Source organism: Pongo pygmaeus, chromosome 9 (assembly GCF_028885625.2).
Source record: "Pongo pygmaeus isolate AG05252 chromosome 9, NHGRI_mPonPyg2-v2.0_pri, whole genome shotgun sequence".
NCBI classification, from domain to species: Eukaryota; Metazoa; Chordata; class Mammalia; order Primates; family Hominidae; genus Pongo; species Pongo pygmaeus.
In genome coordinates, this window is record NC_072382.2 from 122,711,678 (window position 1) to 122,734,148 (window position 22,471).

At 47.1% G+C, this 22,471-nt stretch overlaps 1 protein-coding gene and 1 long non-coding RNA gene across 13 annotated transcripts in view; one reads left to right on the forward strand and one right to left on the reverse strand.

Annotated features, from left to right (window-relative positions):
* Positions 1 to 22,471, forward strand: part of GRIK4 (glutamate ionotropic receptor kainate type subunit 4) — a 476,655-nt gene that overhangs the window by 422,643 nt on the left and 31,541 nt on the right. For all 11 annotated transcript variants that reach the window (XM_054440160.2, XM_054440159.2, XM_063671507.1 and 8 more), the window contains 3 exons: positions 5,498 to 5,611; positions 17,999 to 18,108; positions 21,912 to 22,085. In XM_054440160.2, the coding sequence (XP_054296135.1) occupies positions 5,498 to 5,611; positions 17,999 to 18,108; positions 21,912 to 22,085 (398 nt within the window). The remainder of the gene's footprint in view (positions 1 to 5,497; positions 5,612 to 17,998; positions 18,109 to 21,911; positions 22,086 to 22,471) is intronic.
* Positions 4,418 to 15,349, reverse strand: LOC129008209 (uncharacterized). 2 transcript variants are annotated; one of them, XR_008492483.1, is made up of 5 exons: positions 13,199 to 15,349; positions 8,349 to 8,425; positions 5,698 to 6,042; positions 5,368 to 5,534; positions 4,418 to 4,697 (listed from the first exon to the last, which is right to left on the reverse strand). It is a non-coding gene; the product is annotated as an uncharacterized LOC129008209 (long non-coding RNA). The 2 variants fall into 2 exon arrangements; XR_008492484.1 differs by having other exon boundaries at positions 5,368 to 6,042.

The window sequence follows — 22,471 nt, forward strand, 5'->3', positions numbered from 1 at the left end:
TTACGATTTTAGACCTGCCTTCCCCAGATGGCCCCTTCCTGAATTTCTTTCCCTAAAATCAAATGTCCCTGCTAGCTGCTGCTCTTCACTGATTAGTCTGGTCATCAGTTTCTTCATCAGAGCATTCAATACTGCTGACCGCCATCATCCACTTAAGCAAAGTGGGGACCACTCATACAAGTTCTGCCTCTTCTAGTCAGGCACATTAAAGCAGGGGATTTGACAGCTGGAAAGGAGCTTAGAGAGCCTCTGCTTGAACCCTTTCATTTTATAGTTGAGGACACTATTCCAGACGGTGGAATAATTTGCCTAAGGTCGTGATGAGGTTGTGGCCCACAAGTGACAAGAGTCAGGGCTTCTTTTTGGTTTAAAATGTTAAAACTTTGGGAGGCCAAGGCAGGTGGACCACCTGAGGTCAGGAGTTAGAGACCAGCCTGGCCAACATGGTGAAACCCTGTCTCTACTAAAAATACAAAATTAGCCGGGTGTGGTGGTGCACACCTGTATTCCCAGCTACTTGGGAGGCTGAGACAGGAGAATCACTTGAATGTGGGAGGTGGAGGTTGCAGTGAGCCAAGATCGCACCACTGCACTGCAGCCTGGGCAAGACAGAGCGAGGCTCTCTCTCAAAAAAATAAAAATAATAAATAAATAAATAAATATTGTATTTACTTTGAAGCATTCAGAGTGTCAACCAAACAGCTGCAACCTTTTTGTTGTTGCAATTACAGAGTGGTACTCAGTTAACAGAACGACAGTTATCGTGTGTAAGCTTCATTAAAGATGAATAAGCCACCACCCCCATACATAACTAATTTGTGCTGTGCACCAAGAACCTGCTTTAAATGTTTGTGCCAACTTACAGCCCCATACTGTGCCAGGCAAGGTTAGTGGCCATTAAAAATACCACCAAGACAGGGTTATCTAAAGACACATTCAGTAGTGTGTTAACTATACAAAAAAAAGACACTGTACAGTTAAAAAACAAATCCTACATAGCCTTACATTTTACTTATTTTCTTTAAAAGGAATGGGTTGTGTATGGGGGGGTGGGTGTTAAATGCTTGATATACAAGAAAAAATGCTCTAGAACCAACTTCGTCATCATCATCCTCGTCTTCATCTTCTTCATCTTCCTCCTCCTCCTCCTCTTCATCTTCCTTGTTTTCCGCCTCTTCCTTTTTTTCCTTGCTTTTTTCAGCCCCGATAACTTGCTTTTCTGCTGCATCGGACTTTCTTTTAGCTCAGTTTGCAGCAATATCCTTTGGCATTTTTCCTCCAGCTTCACAGCCCTCTTTTCATATGGCTGCTAGTCATCTGCAGCTGTGTTAGTCCACATCTTCCAGCTCCTCTGCAACATCACCAATGGACAGGCCAGGATGTTCTCCTTTGATTTGAGAGCAATACTCAGGAAAGAACAAGATGAAGGTCAAAGGAGGCCTCTTGGGGGCATTAGGATCTTTTAACTTTTTTTCTGTCTCCCCTTTAGGAGAGATACGGGTTTCATTTCTCTTTCATAACAGGCCTTTTCCACCTTTGCCCTGTCTGTAGATTTTCCCTTCTCTTTAGCAGACATGGCCTTCCAGCACTGAGTACTTCTGAGAAAACTTGGCAAAGCTGACTGAGACAGCTGAGTGCTGCTTCTCCTGCTCCTCCCAGCAAGTTTGCACAGACTGTGCACCTGATGAGATTTTGCTTCTCAGCTTCTTAGGGTCTTCTTTGCCTGTGTTTAGCTATTTGTTTTCAGCAAGGCACAGAGCTGCCCATTTCCCATCTGGTTCTCACTTGTCCTGGTGCCGTCTCGATGGAGCTCAGTGTACTTCAAGTGGCTGTGAAAGCAGGAGCAGTCACCAAAAGCCAGGTCTTCTGATGTCCTGTTCCCTGCTCTTTCCGCTTGAGAGCATGCCCACCCCTCCCTGGCCTGGCCCCCACCTGCCCCCCAGGAGGCAGAGGAGCAGAAGGGCTTGGATGAGTTGTCATTGTACATGCCCCTCAGCATTCTACATGCCCCTCAGCCTCCCACACCAGTGATTCCTGGGTGGAATCACAGTCCCAGCCCCTTATCTTACTAGTTTAGTTTCATGGCACATTATCTCTTCATCTGAAGGCTGCTTTATAGCATAATGTCTTTTTGTTTTGTTTTGTTTTTAAGATGGAGTCTCTCTCTGTTGCCCAGGCTGGAGTGCGGTGGCAGGATCTCAGCTCACTGCAACCTCCATCTCCCGGGTTCAAGTGATTCTCCTGTCTCAGCCTCCCGAGTAGCTGGGACTACAGACGTGCACCACCACACCCAGCTAATTTTTGTATTTTTAGTAGAGACAGAGTTTCACTGTGTTGGCCAGGCTGGTCTCGAACTCCTGACCTCAGGTGATCCACCCAGCTCAGCCTCCCGAAGTGTTGGGATTATAGGCATGAGCCACTGCGCCCAGCCATAATATCTTTTTGACTAGGTAAAATAACGACTGCACATGTGATTGGAATAATCTGATCCCATATGATTGTTGCTGATACCCCAGTGCGTTCCAGCTAAAGTAGGTAATTACTCCTCTATATTGAGAATATAATATTAAATGCAAGAAATGACCGCCACAAACCTTTCATGGCTTCTTTCAGCTTGTCACTGCCCTTTCCTGTCTCCTTCCCTGCCTCCCTTACCCCAGCGTCCTCTTGACCGGGGACAAAGGAAAGAAAGACTGGGGCTGGCGGGAATGTGCCAGCAATGTACGCATGAAGCCGGTTCCCTGTTTGTAGGGAAGTGTCAGTGAGTGAATAGACAGAAATGCCCTGTCCAAACGTGGGGCACAAGCTCTCCCTCGGCATGTGGTCATTCTCCCTGTGCCCAGGGAAGAACCCTGGTAGTGAGCTGCTGCCCATCTGCAGATGTGTCTCCATAGGGACATATGGAATTGTTTTGGCATAATGTCACAGTTGGCCAACTTTTATCGACTTGTGAAATGATTTCCAAATTTTAATCCAAAGTTTGCCCTTTGGGAGGAAAGCAGGGTGTGAGGAAAATAAACTTGGGGATAGAGTTGTTGACTTTGGTTAATTGATTTGGTTAAAGAACCAGAGAAAGGAATGGATGCTACGTTTACCTCGTGCCCATTTCATCACTTTTAATTTTTCTAATCTTGCCATCTTTCCTCCAGTTTCTTCATTCCAGCCCATTTAACTCTTGTTTCCTCCCCTCAAGTTTCAGGTAGGGCTTGGCTACCAATTTGGTTCATTTCTGTTGCCTGACACCTGTGCTCAAAAGCTGAATTCAAATCAGTGCCTCTGTTGTGGAGGGGCTGAGGCTCTGAACGGCCCAAGCAATTGTCTAAAGAGTCCCCCAAATGAAGGCGCTAACAATCCTCTAATCAAACCTAACTTTGAACGCAAGTGTCGATTCACTTGCTAGCAGTCATCAGCACTGTCTTGGAGAAATACAGAATGGATTATTCACATTTTCTATTTTTTTAGTGAAAATCCCCTTCATCTGCACCCTAGTTGCTTTTTAAGGACGACCTCACCGTATAAGGCTCCGAGTTTGTTAAGCTGTGCTGGATCGTGTGACTGCTTTTGGTTAAGCTGTGCTGGATCGTGTGACTGCTTTTTGTTAAGCTCTGCTGGATCATGTGACTGCTTTATGGGGTGGAACCTGAATTGGTGATGGAGGATTGTGGTTGAGGTGGAGAAGAAACTGACCTTTGCCAACGGATTTATCCTTCCTGTACACAAATCATAATTCCTTGTGTGTAAAATGAGGGCCAGCACATCTGTCTCCCCACTTTCTTTGCAATGTTTGTACGTAGTCATTCAGAACTGATTAGCCTGTTTGTAGATTGTTGGGCCACACTTCACTTTTCTTATTTCATCTTTTGCATCAACTGATCAACCAGCATTAGAAAATGTATATCGTTATAGGCTAGTCTGAGATACAGTGCCCAGGTCATAAAAACATGGCTCTTAACAATTAGTACAGTATAAGTTAGAATCATCAGGGCAGCTTTTTACAAATATAGATTCCTGGGTCCTACCACTAGAAAGTCTGATCCAGGAAGTCTAGGATGAGACTCGGGAATTCACATTTTAATTGACCCAGCAGGTGATTCTGAGGTAGATGGCCCCATAGACAGCATTTTGAGAACCACCATAGAGGATTGCTGGGAAGGACCCAGGCACTCTCCTTGATTTATGGATGAGGTTAAGGAAGCCTAGAGAAGTGAAGTGACTAGTCCAGGTTGGTTAGTTGGTTGTTAGTTAGAGTAGAGCATGCATTAGAACTGAGCACCAGTTCTGGGCTTTTCCCACTGCCCCATGTGTAGGAGAGTAGACTAATAGGAAACAGACTTGCTTTCCACAGGATTGATTTAAATTAGATACAAGGAAAAACTTCCTGACATAGAAGAGTATTGAGGAAGTCTACAACATCTTTCCCAGAAGGCTTTAATTCAGGGCTAACTCTCATCAGATGTGGGCACTTGAGGTACAATTTGGAGGCAAGGGGAAAGGAAGGAAGCCTCTATTGAACAAATGCTGGTTGTTGTGCATTAAAGGGACCAGAGACTCTTCTTTGGGTCTGCTAATGACATCTGAAGTTTCACCTGGACAGCGACATAAGTGGCCAGTGATCCAGGAGGCCTGAATCCTAGCCAGCTGGGATGAGCTTTGTGATGTTGGGCCACTTGCTCAATTTCGTAGTCTCTGCTTCCTCACTGTGGGACAAATGGGGCTGCATTAAGGTTTTTCTGATTTCTGTGGTTCCACCATTTTTACTTTTCATTGTAGCCCCCTTCAGCAAAGCTTCTTACACACCATAAGCACTCAGTGGAGTTTTGTCAACTGAACAAAACAAACACTACTCAATATTGAGAATGGGCTGGGCGCAGTGGCTCATGCCTATAATCCCATCACTTTGGGAGGCCAGGGCGGGCAGATCACGGGGTCACGAGTTTGAGACCAGCCTGGCCAGCATGGTGAAGCCCTGTGTCTACTAAAATTACAAAAATAAGCCAGGCATGGTGGCCCACGCCTGTAGTCCCAGCTACTCAGGAAGCTGAGGCAGGAGAATCGCTTGAACTCAGGAGGCAGAGGTTGCAGTGAGCCGAGATGGCGCCACTGCACTCCAGCCTGGGCGACAGAGCGAGACCCTGTCTCCAGAAAAAAAAAAAATTATTGAGAATGCAGGAGCCCAATCTGCCAGTTTCCTCCTCCCGAGCCCCTACCCTGGGACACTTTGAGACTGTCTCTGAACAGTCTGGTAGTGATACCCCCTGTTTTTAAAATTATTTATGTATTTAAAGGGATCTAACAACAAGTGAACATGAGTTATAGCTTCAATATCCATGTACTTTTATGAGTGATCATTCAGATGTGTTGACTTACAGCCACTCCTCAAGCAAGAAGCCAGAACAGCATCACATCTCCAATAGCAGTGACGGTTGCTGGTCGCAAGTCTCTGTCCCTCGTCTCCTGTGGCCACCCCACTGACAGAGGCTGTCTCTGTTCCTTTCAGAAAGCAGATCTGGCTGTGGCAGGCCTCACCATTACAGCTGAACGGGAGAAGGTGATTGATTTCTCTAAGCCATTCATGACTCTGGGAATTAGCATTCTTTACCGCGTTCATATGGTAAGAGACTTATTTTATAAGCATTTATGTCATTAAAGTTATTTGCATGCAAACACTGAGTTATACGGGAATAATGAATGACTCACAGAAATATTTAGATTTCAAGACTTAAATGCAAATGTGCTGGGCTATTTTTTTCTCCTATCATCTGCACGAACTTGCAAACTGGAGGGATGGAAAAGTCATGCTTGTGGGCTTTCCAGTAAAAATTGCTTCTGCCTCTCTGAATAGCGATGACCAAGAATGGTCATTCAATACTTGGTGAATCCTGTGTTGGTGATTGGCCCCGTGGGTCACTTTGCTCCCTTGCCTGCAGCCAGTTAAGTCACCCTAGCATTTCTCAAGCACATTGCGAACTTCCAAGCCTGTGTTCACTTCTAGTGTTGCATCTGGCGAGGCAATGTAGATTCCTTCTCTCTCGATGATCTGTCCTGGAGAATAAATGGTAGATAATTTAATGTCATTTATACCTGGCCTGCCCTTTTCTGCATTCCATGCCCCCATCAGAAAGACTCCTCTGGCTAGGTAGGCCAGGGTGAGTGTCACAGTGAGTTTGTGAGAACACACCAATAGGCAGCAGAGTACAGACACGACCTTCAAGTATACTGGCCGGTGGGAAGAGCAGAGGAAGAGTCACCCTGGCTGGGTCACATCCATCAATGAATAATCATTACAGTGCCAGCAAATAGCTGACTTTGCTAGTTTATCTTGCGGGACCAGAAGAGCCTTCCTTTCCTCTTGTCAGCTGAACTGGCTCTAAGTGCAGAGCATCATACAGATTTGCCCAATACACTAGTCATTTTCGGTGCCCATGATTCAGCTGCCATGGTATGCTCCAGAACAGAGCCTGTACCTCGAGGCTGCCCAACAGGGTAGAGACCAAGAGATCACCCAACATGCCTGCTGAAGAAGTGACCCCTTGCCAGTCCCCACATCCCAGCTCTAGAGAAAGGGGGATCATCCACCTTTGCAGCTCCAGCCTATGCTCCCAACCCTGTGATGGGGGTTGTTGTTAAGGGTTGAATTGTGTCCCCCGCCACCAAAATATATGTTGAAGTTCTAACCTCTAGGACCTGTGAATGTGACCTCATTTGGAAGTAGGATCTTTGCAGATGTACTCAAGTGAAGATGCGGCCATGCTAGATTAGGCTGGACCCTAATCCAATGTCTGGCATCCTTATAAAAAGAAGGGAATTTGAACACAGACACATAGAGGAGAATGCCATGGGAATTCGAAGGCAGAGATTGGAGTGATGCATTTACAAGCCAAGGGACACCAAGTATTGCTAGCAACCACCGAAAGCTAGAGGAGACAAGGAAGGATCCTCCTAGAGTCTGCGGAGAGAGCCTGGCCCCACCAATACCTTGATGTGGCCTTCCAGCCTCCAGAACTATGACATGATAAATTTCTGTTGTTTTAAGCCACCAGTTGTGGTACTTTTTTATGGCAGTCCTGGGAGATGAATAGAGCTGTGTCATTCTTATTTTAGAAATGAGGAAACTAAGTTGTAATCAGTTTAAAAACATGGGCAAGGCCACATGCTCATAAGTGAAAGAACAGGGTTCAAACCCAGGAATGATGTGTTTGAAGCCTGTGCTTTTTCCAGGACAGCAGCCTGCCACCCTCCCGTGTGTGGTCTTTGAATCACTTGCGTAGGGCACTTTTGTGCACCCTTTTTCTCATTTGGTCCTCAAGATGGTTCTTTGGGGGAAAGAGGGCAGTTATGATAATTTATTATTTCATATTTTATTCATAAATTATTTCATAATTTATTCCATATCTATTAATTTCCCAGTTTATAGATATGGAAACTGAAGTCATGCTTGGAGCTAGTTCAGGGCTGAGCCTGGAACCCAGGCCCCTTAACTCCAGGAGGGTGTCTTGCCATCGTTACATCTGTTGGTACTCACTAGGCAGTCTTCCAGCCAACACCATTTCTGGAGCTCCCCTCCCCCACATTGACCCCTGGAGTCGGGGGACATCCAAAAGAAATGGAGGCAGACAGCCTTTGTCCAAACTACCCTGCTGTGGCCTGCGGTAGCCACTCAACTAGGCTCTGGCCTTGATGTCTAGATTCCTGGAGGGAACTAAAGCCCTCATGGTGACTCAGTGGCCCATCAGGAACCAGATGGCAGAAGGCACCTGACCCCCCAAGTGTTTTTGCCACCAGGAAACACTGCTAGGCTGCCCTCCCCACCTAGGGCACCACTGTCCTGAATACCAACTCTGGCCAGAAAGAAACCACAATTCACCAATCCTCTGGACATCCCAAATTGGATTGTTGACTAAATGTTTTCTACCACCTGAAAACCTGTATGAGTTTCCCTGCATTCATTTCTGGGATGTCAACTTTTCTGTGTCAACTTGGCTAAGTTGTGTTGCTTAGATGCCTGGTCAGATACTAGTCAGGTGTTGCGGTGAAGGTATTTGTAGACAGGATTAACATCTACAATGAATTGACTTCGTAAAGGAGAGTACTCTTGATAACGTGGGTGGGCCTCATCCAATCAGTTGAAGGACATAAGAGCAAAACCTGAGGTTTCGTGAAGAAGGAATTCTGCCTTAAGTCTATCACATAGAAATTCTGCCTGAGTTTCTAGCCTGCCTGCCTTATGGACTTATTAGCCCCCACAATCCTGTGAGCCAATTTCTTACAATAACTTTCCCTGTCTCTCCCAATATCTCTATCTCTGTCGCTCTCTCCATACACACACACACACACACACACACACACACCTGACTGTTGGGTGAGGATTCCTCTCCTCTTCTGGCCTCCACACTGAAGCGCCAGGATGCCACGTGGCTGCCTAGACCTGATTGATGACAGGGGGCCAAGCAAGAAATGAGTGCTGGGATGAACAGCTTACACTAAGCAGAACTGACAGTTTCTACATTTATTCAACAAATATTTATTGAGTGCATTCTGTGTGTGAGACACCATGCTTAGGAAGTACCAAAAAGTCAGCTGAGGGGAGAACAATCCCAAATTGACTAACCCAGGGGAGACGTGGTTAGAATAAGTCTGAGATGAACGTTGTTATGTCTGAAACAGAGGAGGCCTTAGGAAGATCTGCTGTGGCTAAAGGATGAACTGGTAGAGTCCACCCCAAGAGCCCAATTCTAAACTTAAATAGAGACTCTATCTCTAATATCATAGTGTTAAGGTAATGAAATTAAATACTGGGTGTTTGTTGTTTTGCAATTTTTCTCTAATTGTTATCTGTGAGCAAAAATATGGGTAATTTAATCACATTTATGATCTATAAGGATCGAGAATGTCTATGTTAGTTCTATGTTTATGAGGTCACCTGACTGATGAGTTATTGTTACCAAAAAGTGAGCATCTGGTGGCAATCAAACCTGTGTGTGAATGTAAAAATAATTAACTTAGAGCACCTAGTTAAGAATTATTGCTAAAGCCTCCAAAATAATAAGTAGTGGCAAGTATGTCTCTGAAGTCTAAAGAAATAATTTGTGACTTTCCAGCTATCTAAGATTATCTAGGCATTTTCATGAACACAGATCATCAACAGTTGATTGTGGGATATTTACCTTCTTCCAAACACTGGGTATAATCTCTGTTTCTGTTCAGGCATCCTTAGGACCAAAATAAGAATGTTTTGCTCTTTTTACCACCTACTCCCTGTTACTCACAGGCTGGCTGAGGAGTCTGGCTTTGGCATTTGTTACTGTTTTTCCATCTTGCTTTTTAAAAGTCTCTCTCTCTCTGTCTCTCTCTCTCCCCCCACCCCCATCCCACCCTCCTTCCCTCCCTTCTCTCTGTCTCTCTTTCTCTCTCTTTTTCTCTTTCTCTTTCTTTCTCACCCAACTTAAATGTCCATGGTCCTTTTCTATTCTTATTCTACCAACTCTCCCTGGATAATCTCACTCCCTCCCAAATCTGTGAATCTAACCCTGGCTGCTCCCCCGAGTTCCAGTAGTGTAATTCTGACACATTTCTTCACATCTCCATCTGGACGTCTCACAGGCACCCCAAAAACTGTGTCACAAACTGAATTCCATGTGTTTCTGACTCACACTTATGCCTCCTTCCCTGTGCCCCATATCAGGTAATGGAATTTCCATCCAGTAACCTGAGCCATCCTTAAGTTTTCTTACCTTACACATTCTATTGATCATCTCACCTCCCAAAGAGTTCTCAAATATACTGTGTATCCCCACTTGTGCCTTGGTTCAGGCCTTCCTAATCTCTGCTGCCATTCCTGCAGCCTGTATCCTCCTTTAGGGCAAGGCATTTCTTGTCCATTACTGGATCCCCATCAAAAGGCCACAGTCATTATAAGCATTCACTAAGAAACAGCAGGGTGAGAACCATGGACTCTGGACCCAGACTGTCTGGGTTTATTCCCAGCTTTTACAGTTATTAGATGCATGTCACATACATCTCACCTTCTTCATTTGTAAAAATGGGTTGTCATGCAAAATTAAATGAGAATACATATGTAATACCCTTATAGCAGTGCCTGACATATACACAATAAAGTGTTAGCTGTTATACTCCACAAATGTATATTAATTGTTCCTTCATAATCTATTTGCAGCCTGGGTGTTGGTTTAAAAAAAAAAGACAAATGTAATCATATCAACCTCCTCCTTGAAATCATTCACCAGCTGCCCATCACTCACAAAAAAAAAGTTCAATTTTCCTACATCCAGGTCTTTGCCTGCAGGCACCTTTGCCCCTTGCTGCTCACTGCTCTTTTGTCAGGTCAGCCCCTTCCTGCCTCCTCATCTAGGTTCATGCTCATCTACCTGCCTCTCAGCCAGCTAACGAACTCTTTCCTGGCTTTCAATACCCAGCTCAAATGGCACTTGCTCTTCCACGCAGCTCCCCTAGATGGAGCTGCTTGCCGTCTGCCTATATATCTATTACAACACTTTTAGGTTGTGTTACACTATTCTTTGTTTATCTATCTCTCCCTTTGTATCCGCCAATGGGAGATACATTAAGGCAAAGGTACCCTCTTGTCAGACCATAGATTTTTATGATGCGATTTTTGGTATGGAAAATGTGGTCATCCTCAACATGCAGTATTTACTTGACAGGAAGAAAGGAGGGCAGGCCATAAATCCAGTGATCCTGTGGGCAGTGAATGCTGTGCTTTCCTTTGTGCTCCTGATTGGTCAGTACTGAGCCCCAGGAACCTGAGATTATATTAGGCAACCCTATAGGGCCAGTATTCCAGGCAGCAGGACAAGTGACCAAATATTTTTTTTTTACCTTCTGGCCTTTACCCCTGTAGGTCTTGAGAACAAAAAGAAGTGGGATGCAGATGTTTCAGGCAGCCTAGATGCAGCCTCTGGCTCAGGTCTGGCTGTAGCTGCCTCCTGAACTCACTGCTGTCTCTCTCTCTCTCAATGCCTGCATATTCCACACACAACATAGCATCCACCTGAGAAGGTATCAGAATCCGTGGCTAGGGCCAGATGGGCTTCTAGGCTATACATAGATGGTCCAGCCTTTAGCCTTTGTTGTCCCCTGATACTTCAAGGATGGGAGCCAAGTGGCACAACATCTGAAGTTCAAGACTCTTGGTTTCCCTGGCACATCAGCTCATCTCCTTGTAATGATAAGTTTAGTATTTGGTATGGCAGTATAATTTCAAGGACATTTTGCAGTCAAGGGTTTTATGGTATTGATGCATACTTTGAGCTCTCAAATATCTGTGTGAATGGAGGGGAAAAGAACATGACAAACCAAAACCATTTCTATTTGACGTTAGAGTATATCATGTAGTTTTCTGTCTCTTTTTTTCTGCAGCAGCAATTTACCTAATGATGTTTTGCTCAGATTAATATTAAAGTGAGTTTGTATTCCTCAAAGCACACCCTGACTATTATAGCAAGGCATCATCAGACTATGCCAGAAGCCAACCTGGGATTAAGTGTTTGGCCCATAGAACCCCCACATGAATAAATTTCATCTAAACAGTTCATTGTTGCTGGGTGCAGTGGCGCACGCCTGTAATCCCAGCCACTTTGGAGGCTGAGGCCGGAGTATCACCAGGGTTCGAGGCTGTAGTGAGCTATGACTGCACTGCAGCTTAGGCAACAGAGCAACACCCCATCTCTTAAAAAATTAAATAAGTTAAAATAAAAACTCAGTATTGACATCTTCAAGGAGATTGGGTATATGTGTAAGATGGTGGTTTGTTGACTCACGTCTCCTAATTTATAAAGCACTTCCATGTACAGTCTCTGGTTTAATGGAACAGTGCCCTGAAGCAGGTAGTATGATTCTCATTTTACAGGACAAAATTCTGAAACTCTGTGAGCCCAGTCAGTGCAGAGGGAAGAGGAAAGGCAACACAATGTTGCAGGGGGCATTGAAACCAGGTTTTTGGTCTCCAAATCTCCATACACGTCCAACTACCTGTCTTTACGGTATCATAGGTGTATTTCTTTCAGTGTCAACGCTATGCTTATATGATCTTTCAAGATCCTTTCCCATCTGAGGATACTATCTCTGATCCCAGAGAGGGTCCCAAGCCAGCTAGAACACCCGAGACTCACTGGAAAATGTGAGCTTACCATTTTCCCTCCATACCAACTTGTTCTACCTTTGGTTAACAAATGGGAAAGTTTTATACTCTGTTATTTTTCTCTTCTTAACTCTTAGCTAGAGTCTTCTTTCTCAAGAAAAAGAAAAATCAGACAGTGTTTAAAAAGTAAGGGAGAAATAGGCTGGGCGCAGTGGCTCATGCCTGTAATCCCAGCATTTTGGGAGGCCGAGGCAGGCGGATTATGAGGTCAAGTGTTCGAGACCAGCCTGACCAACATGGTGAAACCCCATCTCTACTAAAAATACAAAAATTAGCTGGGCATGGTGGCACACGCCTGTAATCCCAACTACTCAGGAGGCTGAGACAGGAGAATCATTTGAACCCGGGAGGTGGAGTTTGTAGTGAGCTGAGATTGCAACATTGCACTCTAGCCTGGGCAACAGAGCAAGACTCTGTCTCAAAAAAAAAAAAAGTGAGGGAGAAATAAATGCTGACATTAAATTAATGCATGACATTGCTGGGTATATTACCCGCTTTTCAAGAAGGTCTGTTTCGTTTCAGAAAGACTGTCTAGGAAAATGGAGAACAATGCTAAGTAAACCAGTGAATCATTTCTAATACTGCTTAATACTCTGTTCTAAGAAAATGGAAAATGAATAGAGTTCTGTTCCTTAAAGCTAAGTAACATGATAGCCCATATAATGGAAATATGGATCCCTGAATGTATAATATTAATATTGGTTATTTATTGAGTGCCTCTCTCTGAAGAAGCTCAAGGTGTTTTAACATTATTTTAGTAATTCTCACGGCCCCTCTTCGTGTGGATTAAGGTGCTCCGTTTATGGTGCTCCTTTCTATGGGAGAAGACAGTGGCACCCAGAGAAGTTGAGTGGCTTGCCTAGCACCACCACTCAGCAAGTCCAGGTCAATGCCAGGATTAGAATGTAGGTCTCCTCACACCAGATTTTCAGCCAGTAAGTGAAAATAGATACACTAGCATATGAGTTCTATGGGCAACAGACCCATCTGGGTGCTTTACATGGATAGGAATTAATTACTTACTTCTTTTTTCCTCTTGGAGTCAGAGGTGGAAAGTGCATGCTAAACCAAAATATCAGCGGACAATCCATTGCAGACACACTGAGGGAGGCAATCCATGGGATCCTGCTGAGGTACAGGAAGAAATCACCTCCTCCTGCCTCTCCCAGAAGGAGTCTTGGAGACACTGCGTTCTCTTACCTCTTCAGCCCTGGACAGTGTGTGATTGACCATTGGGCACTGCTGGGAGTTGACTGTATCACAAGCAACCTTTCTATAAATTGCCATTTAGTTCTAAAGACTGTAAAAATGCACATGAAGAACACTTTGTCCTTGGCTATGCTGGGAGGGGATGGAGTTTCAGGAAAGAAGAGAGCTCATATCATGCATTTGTGTAGGGAAATGGTGACTAAGCTACAGAGCCCTAACACAGATCCAAGAGAACCCACCACGTGTCTGGTCCACTCTGTCAATGACTTCTTTGGGAAGGCTGAGGTGGGATTGAGTTCTAAAGGTTGGAATCACTGGCTTTTAAGAGTCCTCCTTCCAGAAGAAAGCCTGGTATTGCCCTAAGTGCTTCTCTGGAGAGCCCTGGAAGAACTCTCATGATGCATATATTACAGCCGTAGAAACTCCAGGAGTTCTGAAAAGTGGCTGTAGCCAGATAGCATTCTTCCCCAAAGCATCTTTAACATGTATCACCATAAGAGAGAAAGTATAGTATTTCTTGTCCATTGAGGAAGGCATTAGTATAAAAGGAAGTTCCCACCTTTGTAACACACCATCTCCCCACTCCCCATTCGTTCACGGCTACCATTAGACAGAAGGGGAGCGAACATACATACAGCTCTATGAGTTAACTCACCGAGTTCCCAAAACAACCCCATGAGGTAGGTTTTATTATTTCCTCCATGTTATACAGGAGGAAACAGAGACCTAGAGGTTACCCAACTTACCCAGGATTGCGTGTCTTGTAAATGGTGGGGCCAGAATTCAATCTTGGGCAGTCTGGCTCCAGAGTCTGGGTTTTATTCACTACCTGTCCTGACTGCCTGGCTCTGGTGTCCCCATGAATCTGGCTTCAGACTCTGGGAAAGCAATTGCATTCTTCCGAGAATGTCATTTCTTCCAGTATATATAGAGTGAAGTATCAATGAGTCAATAGATTGTTTTTAAGGATAAGAGGAACTTTGGGCATGAAAGGGGGGTTTAATGCCACTTCATAACTCCATGGACAGCCCCACTACTATCATGCAAAGGACGTACACACACCAGGATTGTGGTCAGTTGATGACCAGCCCTTTGCATCTCTCCCTCCGTCAAAGAGCATCAGGGATGCTGATTGATGGTCAGTCTGATGCACAGTCCAAATGTCAAGGGAGCTAATTCTAATTTTGCTGCCATCTAATTTTCAATTTCATCCGCAGAGCTTGACCTGTCTTCAACATTTGGGGCATAGACTATATATAACCACCTATCTACTTCCAACGTGATTGTATTCACTAGAAGGAACTGGCCCAACTCACAATCAACAGAGACATGTATAAATCAATACAAATGCCTATAAATACAGCAGAGTCACAATAAATGGTGATGGGTATAAATAAATAGTGTTTAAGAGTACTCTAAGAGGGTGTGTAGGTTGAGAGTTTGCTGGCACTGGGGAGAAGGCGTGGGATTAATTAGGGAATTTATTGGAGTAAATAAAGATGCAAAGATGAAAAGGAAAGGAAGATGCAGTACAGCTGCCATTTGAATGAAGGAGAGTGTGGCATGCCTATGGCACAGCTTGATGAATGAGCACCAGAGAAACTGAAGCTATCACCAATGATTTGAGCGAGGCAACCTCCCTGGGTCCCAGTTCTTCCATCTGTCAGTATGGAAAATTGGGTATTGAAATCAAGAGAACATAGTGAAGCACTTTTAGTTCTTCAAAAGAAAGGCATCACCGTCATACCTCCTTTGGGCTAAGGAAAATCAATTATTTGGAAGAAATGCCTATGGCATATGACACCTGATTTGCCCCAAGCGCCAGTAACTCACATGTCTTTTGGGAAGAAAGTGATCTAAACCATCCACATAGAAAAAAATGGTAGGCAGCATGGATTTAGCTTAAGCCAAGGCTGTATAAGCCCAGACCCAAATCTCAAACGACTGCCCATTCCTTGCTCTTCTGGTTGGCGTCAGTCAGTCACAAGTAGAATCAGATGTTGCCTTGCCAACAGGACTGATATGTTTCTGGGGGAGCTTTGTTTATGTCATGGTTTTTGTTTGTGTGATGTTCTTTGTTTTATAACTTTGGTCTCTAGGAATTTTTCCCACAGCCGTGCATCATTCCTTATCACCCATAACCAAATATGGCAGCTTTAAATAGTGCTGTCATTTTCTTCAATTTCACTTGTTGTGATATAATCAGGTATAGATTTCTGACACTGAGCATCTAATGGGGTTTCAGATTCAGAAAGCAACAGTAATAGATTTTTCAGTTGAGAGACAGATTGAAATGGTCATAAGTGACAGGGCATGTGGAATTCATGCACATTTGCTCAGAGAAACTTGGGAGTCAAAAAAAACCCCAGGAGTGGACCACACTAGTGATGTCTATTGTGGTAGGCGTATAGGCATGATCGGCTCCTTTACTGCTTCCGGGCTCTGTATATGGATTCTACCCTGTCTTTGTCTTCCTGTGTCTGCCTCTGGCTCTTAGGATGATGAAGGAAACACAGCCAAGCCGTGATGGACACGGGAATGATTAACTGGGGACTTGGATTCTGCTGCTCTGGAGTCCTTTGCCTTCTGTTAGAGGATTTATGTAATGATGGGATGAGCCAAGCTCAGATGATCTCCTCATTCTTCTCCTCTTCCCTTCCCTAAGTTATTGGGTTTTGTCCCCCAGATTTTTCATTTTTCCAGTAATACCTGAGTGTTGTATGCAGACTGAGCATGGATCCACAGTGGGTCAGAGAACTTGCAATTGGTATCAAAGGGCAGTTCCATGGTCTGAGCCAATACTGTGAAAGAAAAGCAGTTTCAGATAGACCACGTGAGAGGTCACTGTCATGCTGCTGAAAGGCCACAGTGCCCAAGAACAACTTCCCTTTTTGGCAGAGGATGAGTATTTACGTCCTCTCCGTGCACCCTCCAAAGAGGAAAGTAAAACTGCACCGCAGGCCCACTGGCTCCCTAAGAAGGAAGGGAAAAGCATCCAGAAGAGGAGCTGAAAATCACCCATGATGGGGGCTATGCAAATACAACAGGAGCATGCAGAACTGTCTCCTCCCACCTGCCTCAGATGCAGCCGTGGAAACAGCTATTGTTACTTGGAGTTTCTCAGCTTCTAGCTTCCCCTGGATAATGAAAGCTCAGAGGGCTGTTTGAGTTTAGCTCGGTATTGGCAAAGGGAGTTCCCTTTTGTGTTTCTGGGAACCCCAGTGTAAAAATGACATGCCTTGATAGTGACAGTAGGTTGCGCCATGACTGATACGATCTTGAGCTTAAACGCTTACCTGTTCATAGAACCCTGAGCTTAGTACTGATTTTCAGTCCTATCCATGGACTTCCTGGATTTCTGGCATCATAGAATCATAGCGTTTTCCATTTACAATAGTCCTTAGGGCGCATCTAGTCCAGTGGTTTTATAGTAAATGAAAGAAACCAGCGTGGGACAAGACAGGGTAGCAGCACGGAGCTGCAGAGAACATGCCCTGTCTCCAATGGGCAGCCCACACTCAGCTTCAGCCAATTGGGAACTTGGACTCAGTGGTGTCGGATCGCCCCGTTTTTTAAAAAGCCAGAAATCTAGATTTGTATGTGAAGTTACCTAATTATTTAACGCTGGCAACTAATACAAACTAGGTAGATGCTGCAGGGTAAACAGTTCAACTCTGTGGGCCGTATGCATCCATAAGCCACTGGTGTGTCACCTCGGATCTAGTCCCACTCCAACTGAGGCCAGAGAGGGGTGGGGACTTGCCTGAGACCACACGGCTAAAGACTTGGAGCAGATGACTTAACTCCATCCTTCTCATTCCATTTTGTTTTCCCGTGAAGAATGGCGGGGAGCTTGGTGCCCAGGATTCCATTCCTGGCTCCATCGTCCGGCTCACAGGACTCTCTGGCCAGACTCATCCCTGGCCTTGCAACGTGTTTTCCCACGGTGCAGTGGTGTGAGCCCTGGGCTTTGAGTCAGGAAACATGGGCTTGTTTGGGTCCCAACTCTTCCACTTCCGCGCTGTGGAACCTCGGGCACACCTCTGACTGCCCTCGGCTTTGGCTTCTTCACTTGTAAAATGAGAATAATAATTTGTGCCTCCCAGGACTGTTTCGAGGTTGATGGGGGAAGGTCTCACTGTGTGAGATCACCCCGCAAACCAGAGATTCCGGTTGTATTAGCATCCTGGCCTGGTGAGAAACATGTGAGTGTCTAAGAGGGATGCTGTGGTCGAATCCAGCAGTGCAGACAGCAGCAGCTCAAAGGTGCTTCCTGAGTCCATCCTCCACCCCCCATGGAGGACACAGGGTGGTACTTCGGGGCACTGAGGGTTGTTCCTCTTTGCCAGCACAAAGCCTGCCCTCACCCCAGGAAGTGGCATGGCCCCTGCTGCTGTTGTGTGTCACCTGCCGAGGTCAGGGCTGGGTGGTGGTATTTGCGCAGCCCGGCTACACCCTCATTCCCAGTGTCATTTAAACCAATCACCCAGAACCCAGAGAAATGGGAACTGGGGCCAGACCCACACTCACTACCTCCTCTGCCCCGCCCTGCCTGCCCCAAGGTCATGTTGACTGAATGTGTGCGGTGAATCTTGTTTTTCTCTCCATTTCCAGGGACGCAAACCCGGCTATTTCTCCTTCCTGGACCCATTTTCTCCGGGCGTCTGGCTCTTCATGCTTCTAGCCTATCTGGCCGTCAGCTGTGTCCTCTTCCTGGTGGCCCGGTAGGCTCCTCTTCCCTTCACTGTCCTTACAGCGCCACCTTGTGTCCACCTCTGGGAACTGCATGGGGAGGGGGTGGGGAGGAGGAGATGGGTGGTTTGGGAAGATCTTGGTGCCAAACTAGAGGGACAGGAGAAGGACTGGGGGCCTGAAATGCTCTCTGCCCAGCTGTCGACCTCATGCTGCCCATCCAAACATTCCCCACTGTGCACGACGCAGACAGGTGGCTTGGCTTCTGCACCTCTGCCTCCTGTCCCCTCCCACTTCTCCCCAGACCCCCACCTCAGCCCCTTGCTTATGTAGGAGCCCTGGGAAGAGAGGAGGGGTGGGGTTGGCAGGAAGACGACTCTCATTAAGCACTGTGCATTCGGCTGCCCTGGCATCAGTCATTGCCACAAAGGATCTGCCACAAAGTGCTGAATGACAAGAAACAGAGCCTGCAAATCTGGACTGGGGGCACTGGGGGCTGCAGTGGAGCAGGCCAGGGAGAAGGCTTTCTCTGCAGACAGCCTGGGTCTGCCTCTGAAAACACAGCTGCCTTGTCGAACGGGAACCGTGGAGGCTGGTGGCGGGCAGCAAGGAGACGGGATGGAGAGAGGCGTTTTCAAGAAGTGCTGAGTTGAGACACATGGGCCAGACCTGGGAGTGCGGAGAATAAGCCCTGCCCTATCCCCAGGAAACCAGGGGCTGCCCTGGCCCTATGGAAAAACCCGAGGCGCAGCCTGAGGCTGTGGCCTCCCAAGAATGTGCACAGAAAAGATAGTTTCGCTGCAGGCCACAGGCTGTTGGACCAGCCTGAGCTGCAGGAGAGCCAGCTTAACCCTCCAGAAGTGGGATGAGCCCTGGTGGCTCCCAGGCCACTCACTCAGGTCCCTGGTGCTGCTAACCCTCCACTTACTGCAGTCAGGCTCACAAAGGGCTGTTATGTGGGAGCAGAGAACTACTCAGGAGGAGCTTCTGGAAGTCTGTCCGTGGCTCTGTTTGCAGGTGTCTCTTCAGTTATTACCTTTGCCTCCAGGCCACAGTGGCAGGGCAGAGTGTTAGAGTGCACATCCCATCTCTGGGGTGGGTGGGGCCTTCCCCTAGGGCACGTTCATTCACTGGATTGATGGGGGCACTTGGGGATGGAGCTGCCGCATGGTGAGCCCTAGGGAACCACGGGCTACCTAACCCCTGAGGGCACTTCCCAGACTGCCAGAGAAGGGTTGCATCAACCTGTCTGCACACACCTCTTCTAGTGGAGACCAAGGTCCCCAAGATCAGGAAGGTCTTTGGGGCCCACAAGATGCAGCCAAAAAAAAAGACAGGCCTTGCTGACAACCTGGTCATTTTCAAACGTGGCAGAGTTTGCTGCTTGGGCACCACCAACCCCTCTCGGGCCTGTAGGCATGGCCACTTTTGAGTACCTGCTGTCAGTGATGGCCTGCAAGACGGGGAGCTAGCACGCTGTCTGACACCTCCCCTCTCCACTTTGCCACACTGCTGCCATGTTAGAAGGCTGTCTACGTGAGCCCTGGTGCCACTGCTCTGTAATTCACACTTGCCCTTTGGATGTGAGCCCTTGCATGTGGCATGCCACAACACTCAGGTCACCTCAATGGCCCTGAAAAGTCTTGGGGCTTGGAGAGCAGATACATACAAGCCTGCTTCAGCACACCTGCAGCAGCCTAGAGCTTTCAACCAGCCCTGGGATGTTACGCTGTCCCTCCTCCCTCCCCTCCACATCCAAACACACCCCCTCCAGCATCTAGCATCACAGAAAGGTTCACAGAAAATGTGCTAAAGGGCTAACCATACAGCCTCTCTGTCTCACTACACACACACACACACACACACACGCACACACACACGCACACACACAATACTGGAGTCTAGGGTATTCTGTCTTAAGGTAGTGATTTTCAAACATGGTTCTATGGACTGCAAAGGCTCCTGGGAGCAACCAGAGCCTGTGGGGGTGGAATGACAAGAGGCTGGGCAGACAGAGCCGTCTCCAACTCCTCCTTATCCAGACCAGCTCTACTTTTATTTCTTATATATTGTACTTCCGGGTAAGATTTTACAGGGAAAAAAAAATGTCTGAAAACAACAGCTCTTAGGTAGCCATTCCCAAGAGAGCTGATCTTCAGAGTCCCGTAGGGGCCTTTTACACATTTGAATTCCCAGATCCCATGAGCTCAGAATCTCTAGGGGAAGGGCCTGAGAATCTGTATCTTTGAAGTTCTGCAGATCCCACCAATGGTCCGTAGGCTTGGGAGCCAACAAAGTGGGGCACCAGAGTGCCAGCCAGCTCCTCGGGACCCACACAGAGGGACAGAGCACATCTCACAGGTCAAAGGACCAACGCTGAGACGTTTATGTCGTACTCAGGAAGGAGAGGCGCGGATGGAAATGGGAGGCAGCGATAGTGGGAACACTAAGTGCACATCAGGCCGAGTGCAGGACGGGAAAGAGCAGTGTGAAGATAACACCAAGCACACAGCACCCCTCCCTCCTGGGGGGTGCACACCTGTGCATACAGTTTCTCTCGTCAGAGCTGGAAGGCTTTGCGTACAAGATGGGCCGGCTGCAAGCATCTCCCTGGTGGGCAGGGGAAGAGCAGGCATTCTGGGCATCAGAGGGGCCATTCAGAGAGACGCCAGTGGTGAGGCTGAGAGGGAAAGCAGGGGAGTGTCCCCGCCTCACCCCAAGGCATGGAGCTTAGAGCAGCCCTTCTCAGCCCCATGCATGCATTACACTCACTGGGGAGCTTTAAACCAACACTGATGCCCAGGCCCCACCTGAGCCAATGAAACCAGAATCTTTGGGAGTGGAGCTCAAGCAGCAGCATTCTTTTTTTTTGAAAGCCTCTGGGGAGGTCTGAAACACAGACAGGGAGAGCCTGGCTTTAGACACCATCCAGGCCAGTGGCTCTCAGTATGGACACTGGCCTGGTGGCACCAGCATCATCTGGGAACTTGGGAATTCATAGGCCTCACCCCAGACTTACCAATGCAGAAGCTTTGAGGCTGGGCCCAGCTATCTGTGTCAGCACACTGGCTTGGTGGTTCTGAGGTAGGCTAAGGCTGGAGGGCCACTGCTCTAGGCTGAGGGTCTTCAAACCGTGGGTCTAAGGGACACTAGTATCTCTCTCATCACCCTGTCACTGGCAGTGACAGAACAAGCAGCTTCCCAGGCTGTCCACCTCTTGACACTCCTAGCCTTAAGGGCTCCATTTCATCTTTTTTTTTTTTTTTTTTTTTTGAGACAGGGTCTCACTCTGTTTGTCCAGGCTGGAGTACAGTGATGGGATCTTGGCTCACTGCAGCCTTTACCTCCTAGCTCCTAGGCTCAAGTGATCTCCCACAGCAGCTTCTTGAGTAGCTAGGATTACAGACACGCACCACCACACCTGGCTAATTTTTTTGTATTTTTTAGTAGAGACGGGTTTTTGCTGTGTTGCCCAGGCTGGTCTTGAACCCCTGGACTCAAGCAGTCTGCCCGCCTCGGCCTCCCAAAGTGCTGGGATTACAGGCATGAGCCACCGCACCTGGCCATCCTCTATATTGTATTTTGGAGTTCCACATCAGAATTTATTGGGGGTAAAAATATCTCTTTGATTAAAAAAAAGTTTGAGAACTATCAACCCAGTTCAACCCACTTAATTTTTTTTTTTTTTGGTTGCAAAACTCCAAGTCCAGCAAAGGGAAGTGGCTTGCCCAAGGCCACAGGCCGGTCTCAGAGGTGAGACCAGCCAGGAGAGCCTGCCCGTGTCCCTTCACACCCTGCCTCCGTGGCACTAGTGTATGTTCCTTTTCTCCCACAGGTTGACGCCCTACGAGTGGTACAGCCCACACCCATGTGCCCAGGGCCGGTGCAACCTCCTGGTGAACCAGTACTCCCTGGGCAACAGCCTCTGGTTTCCGGTCGGGGGGTTCATGCAGCAGGGCTCCACCATCGCCCCTCGCGCCTTATCCACCCGCTGTGTCAGTGGCGTCTGGTAAGGCCCCAGGCAGAGGTGAACCAGGCCAAGTGGGGTGGGGACACAAAAGGGGCCCTCTGATAAGCCGGCTGTAGCTTCTAGAGCCCCAGAGCCTCTGCCTCTTACAGCAGACCCACGCAGGAAGCTGAGTGCTTTCTGCCAGCTCAGAAGCTTGGGGCAATGGATGGGGCCTGCTCTGTGCCATCTGGTCCCCTTCCCCTTACTCACTCTCTGGGGTCTGGATGCAGAGGGGAGCCAAGGGAGGAAGGGAGAGGAGGTGATAAAACAGCCTTGATGAATTTCAGCAAAGCAATGGTAACTTCCTGACCTGAAAATGACCTGAGGTTTGAGAAGGCATATGCAGATTTATGCAAATATGAGCCTGCTGGCAGGAAGTCCCTGTA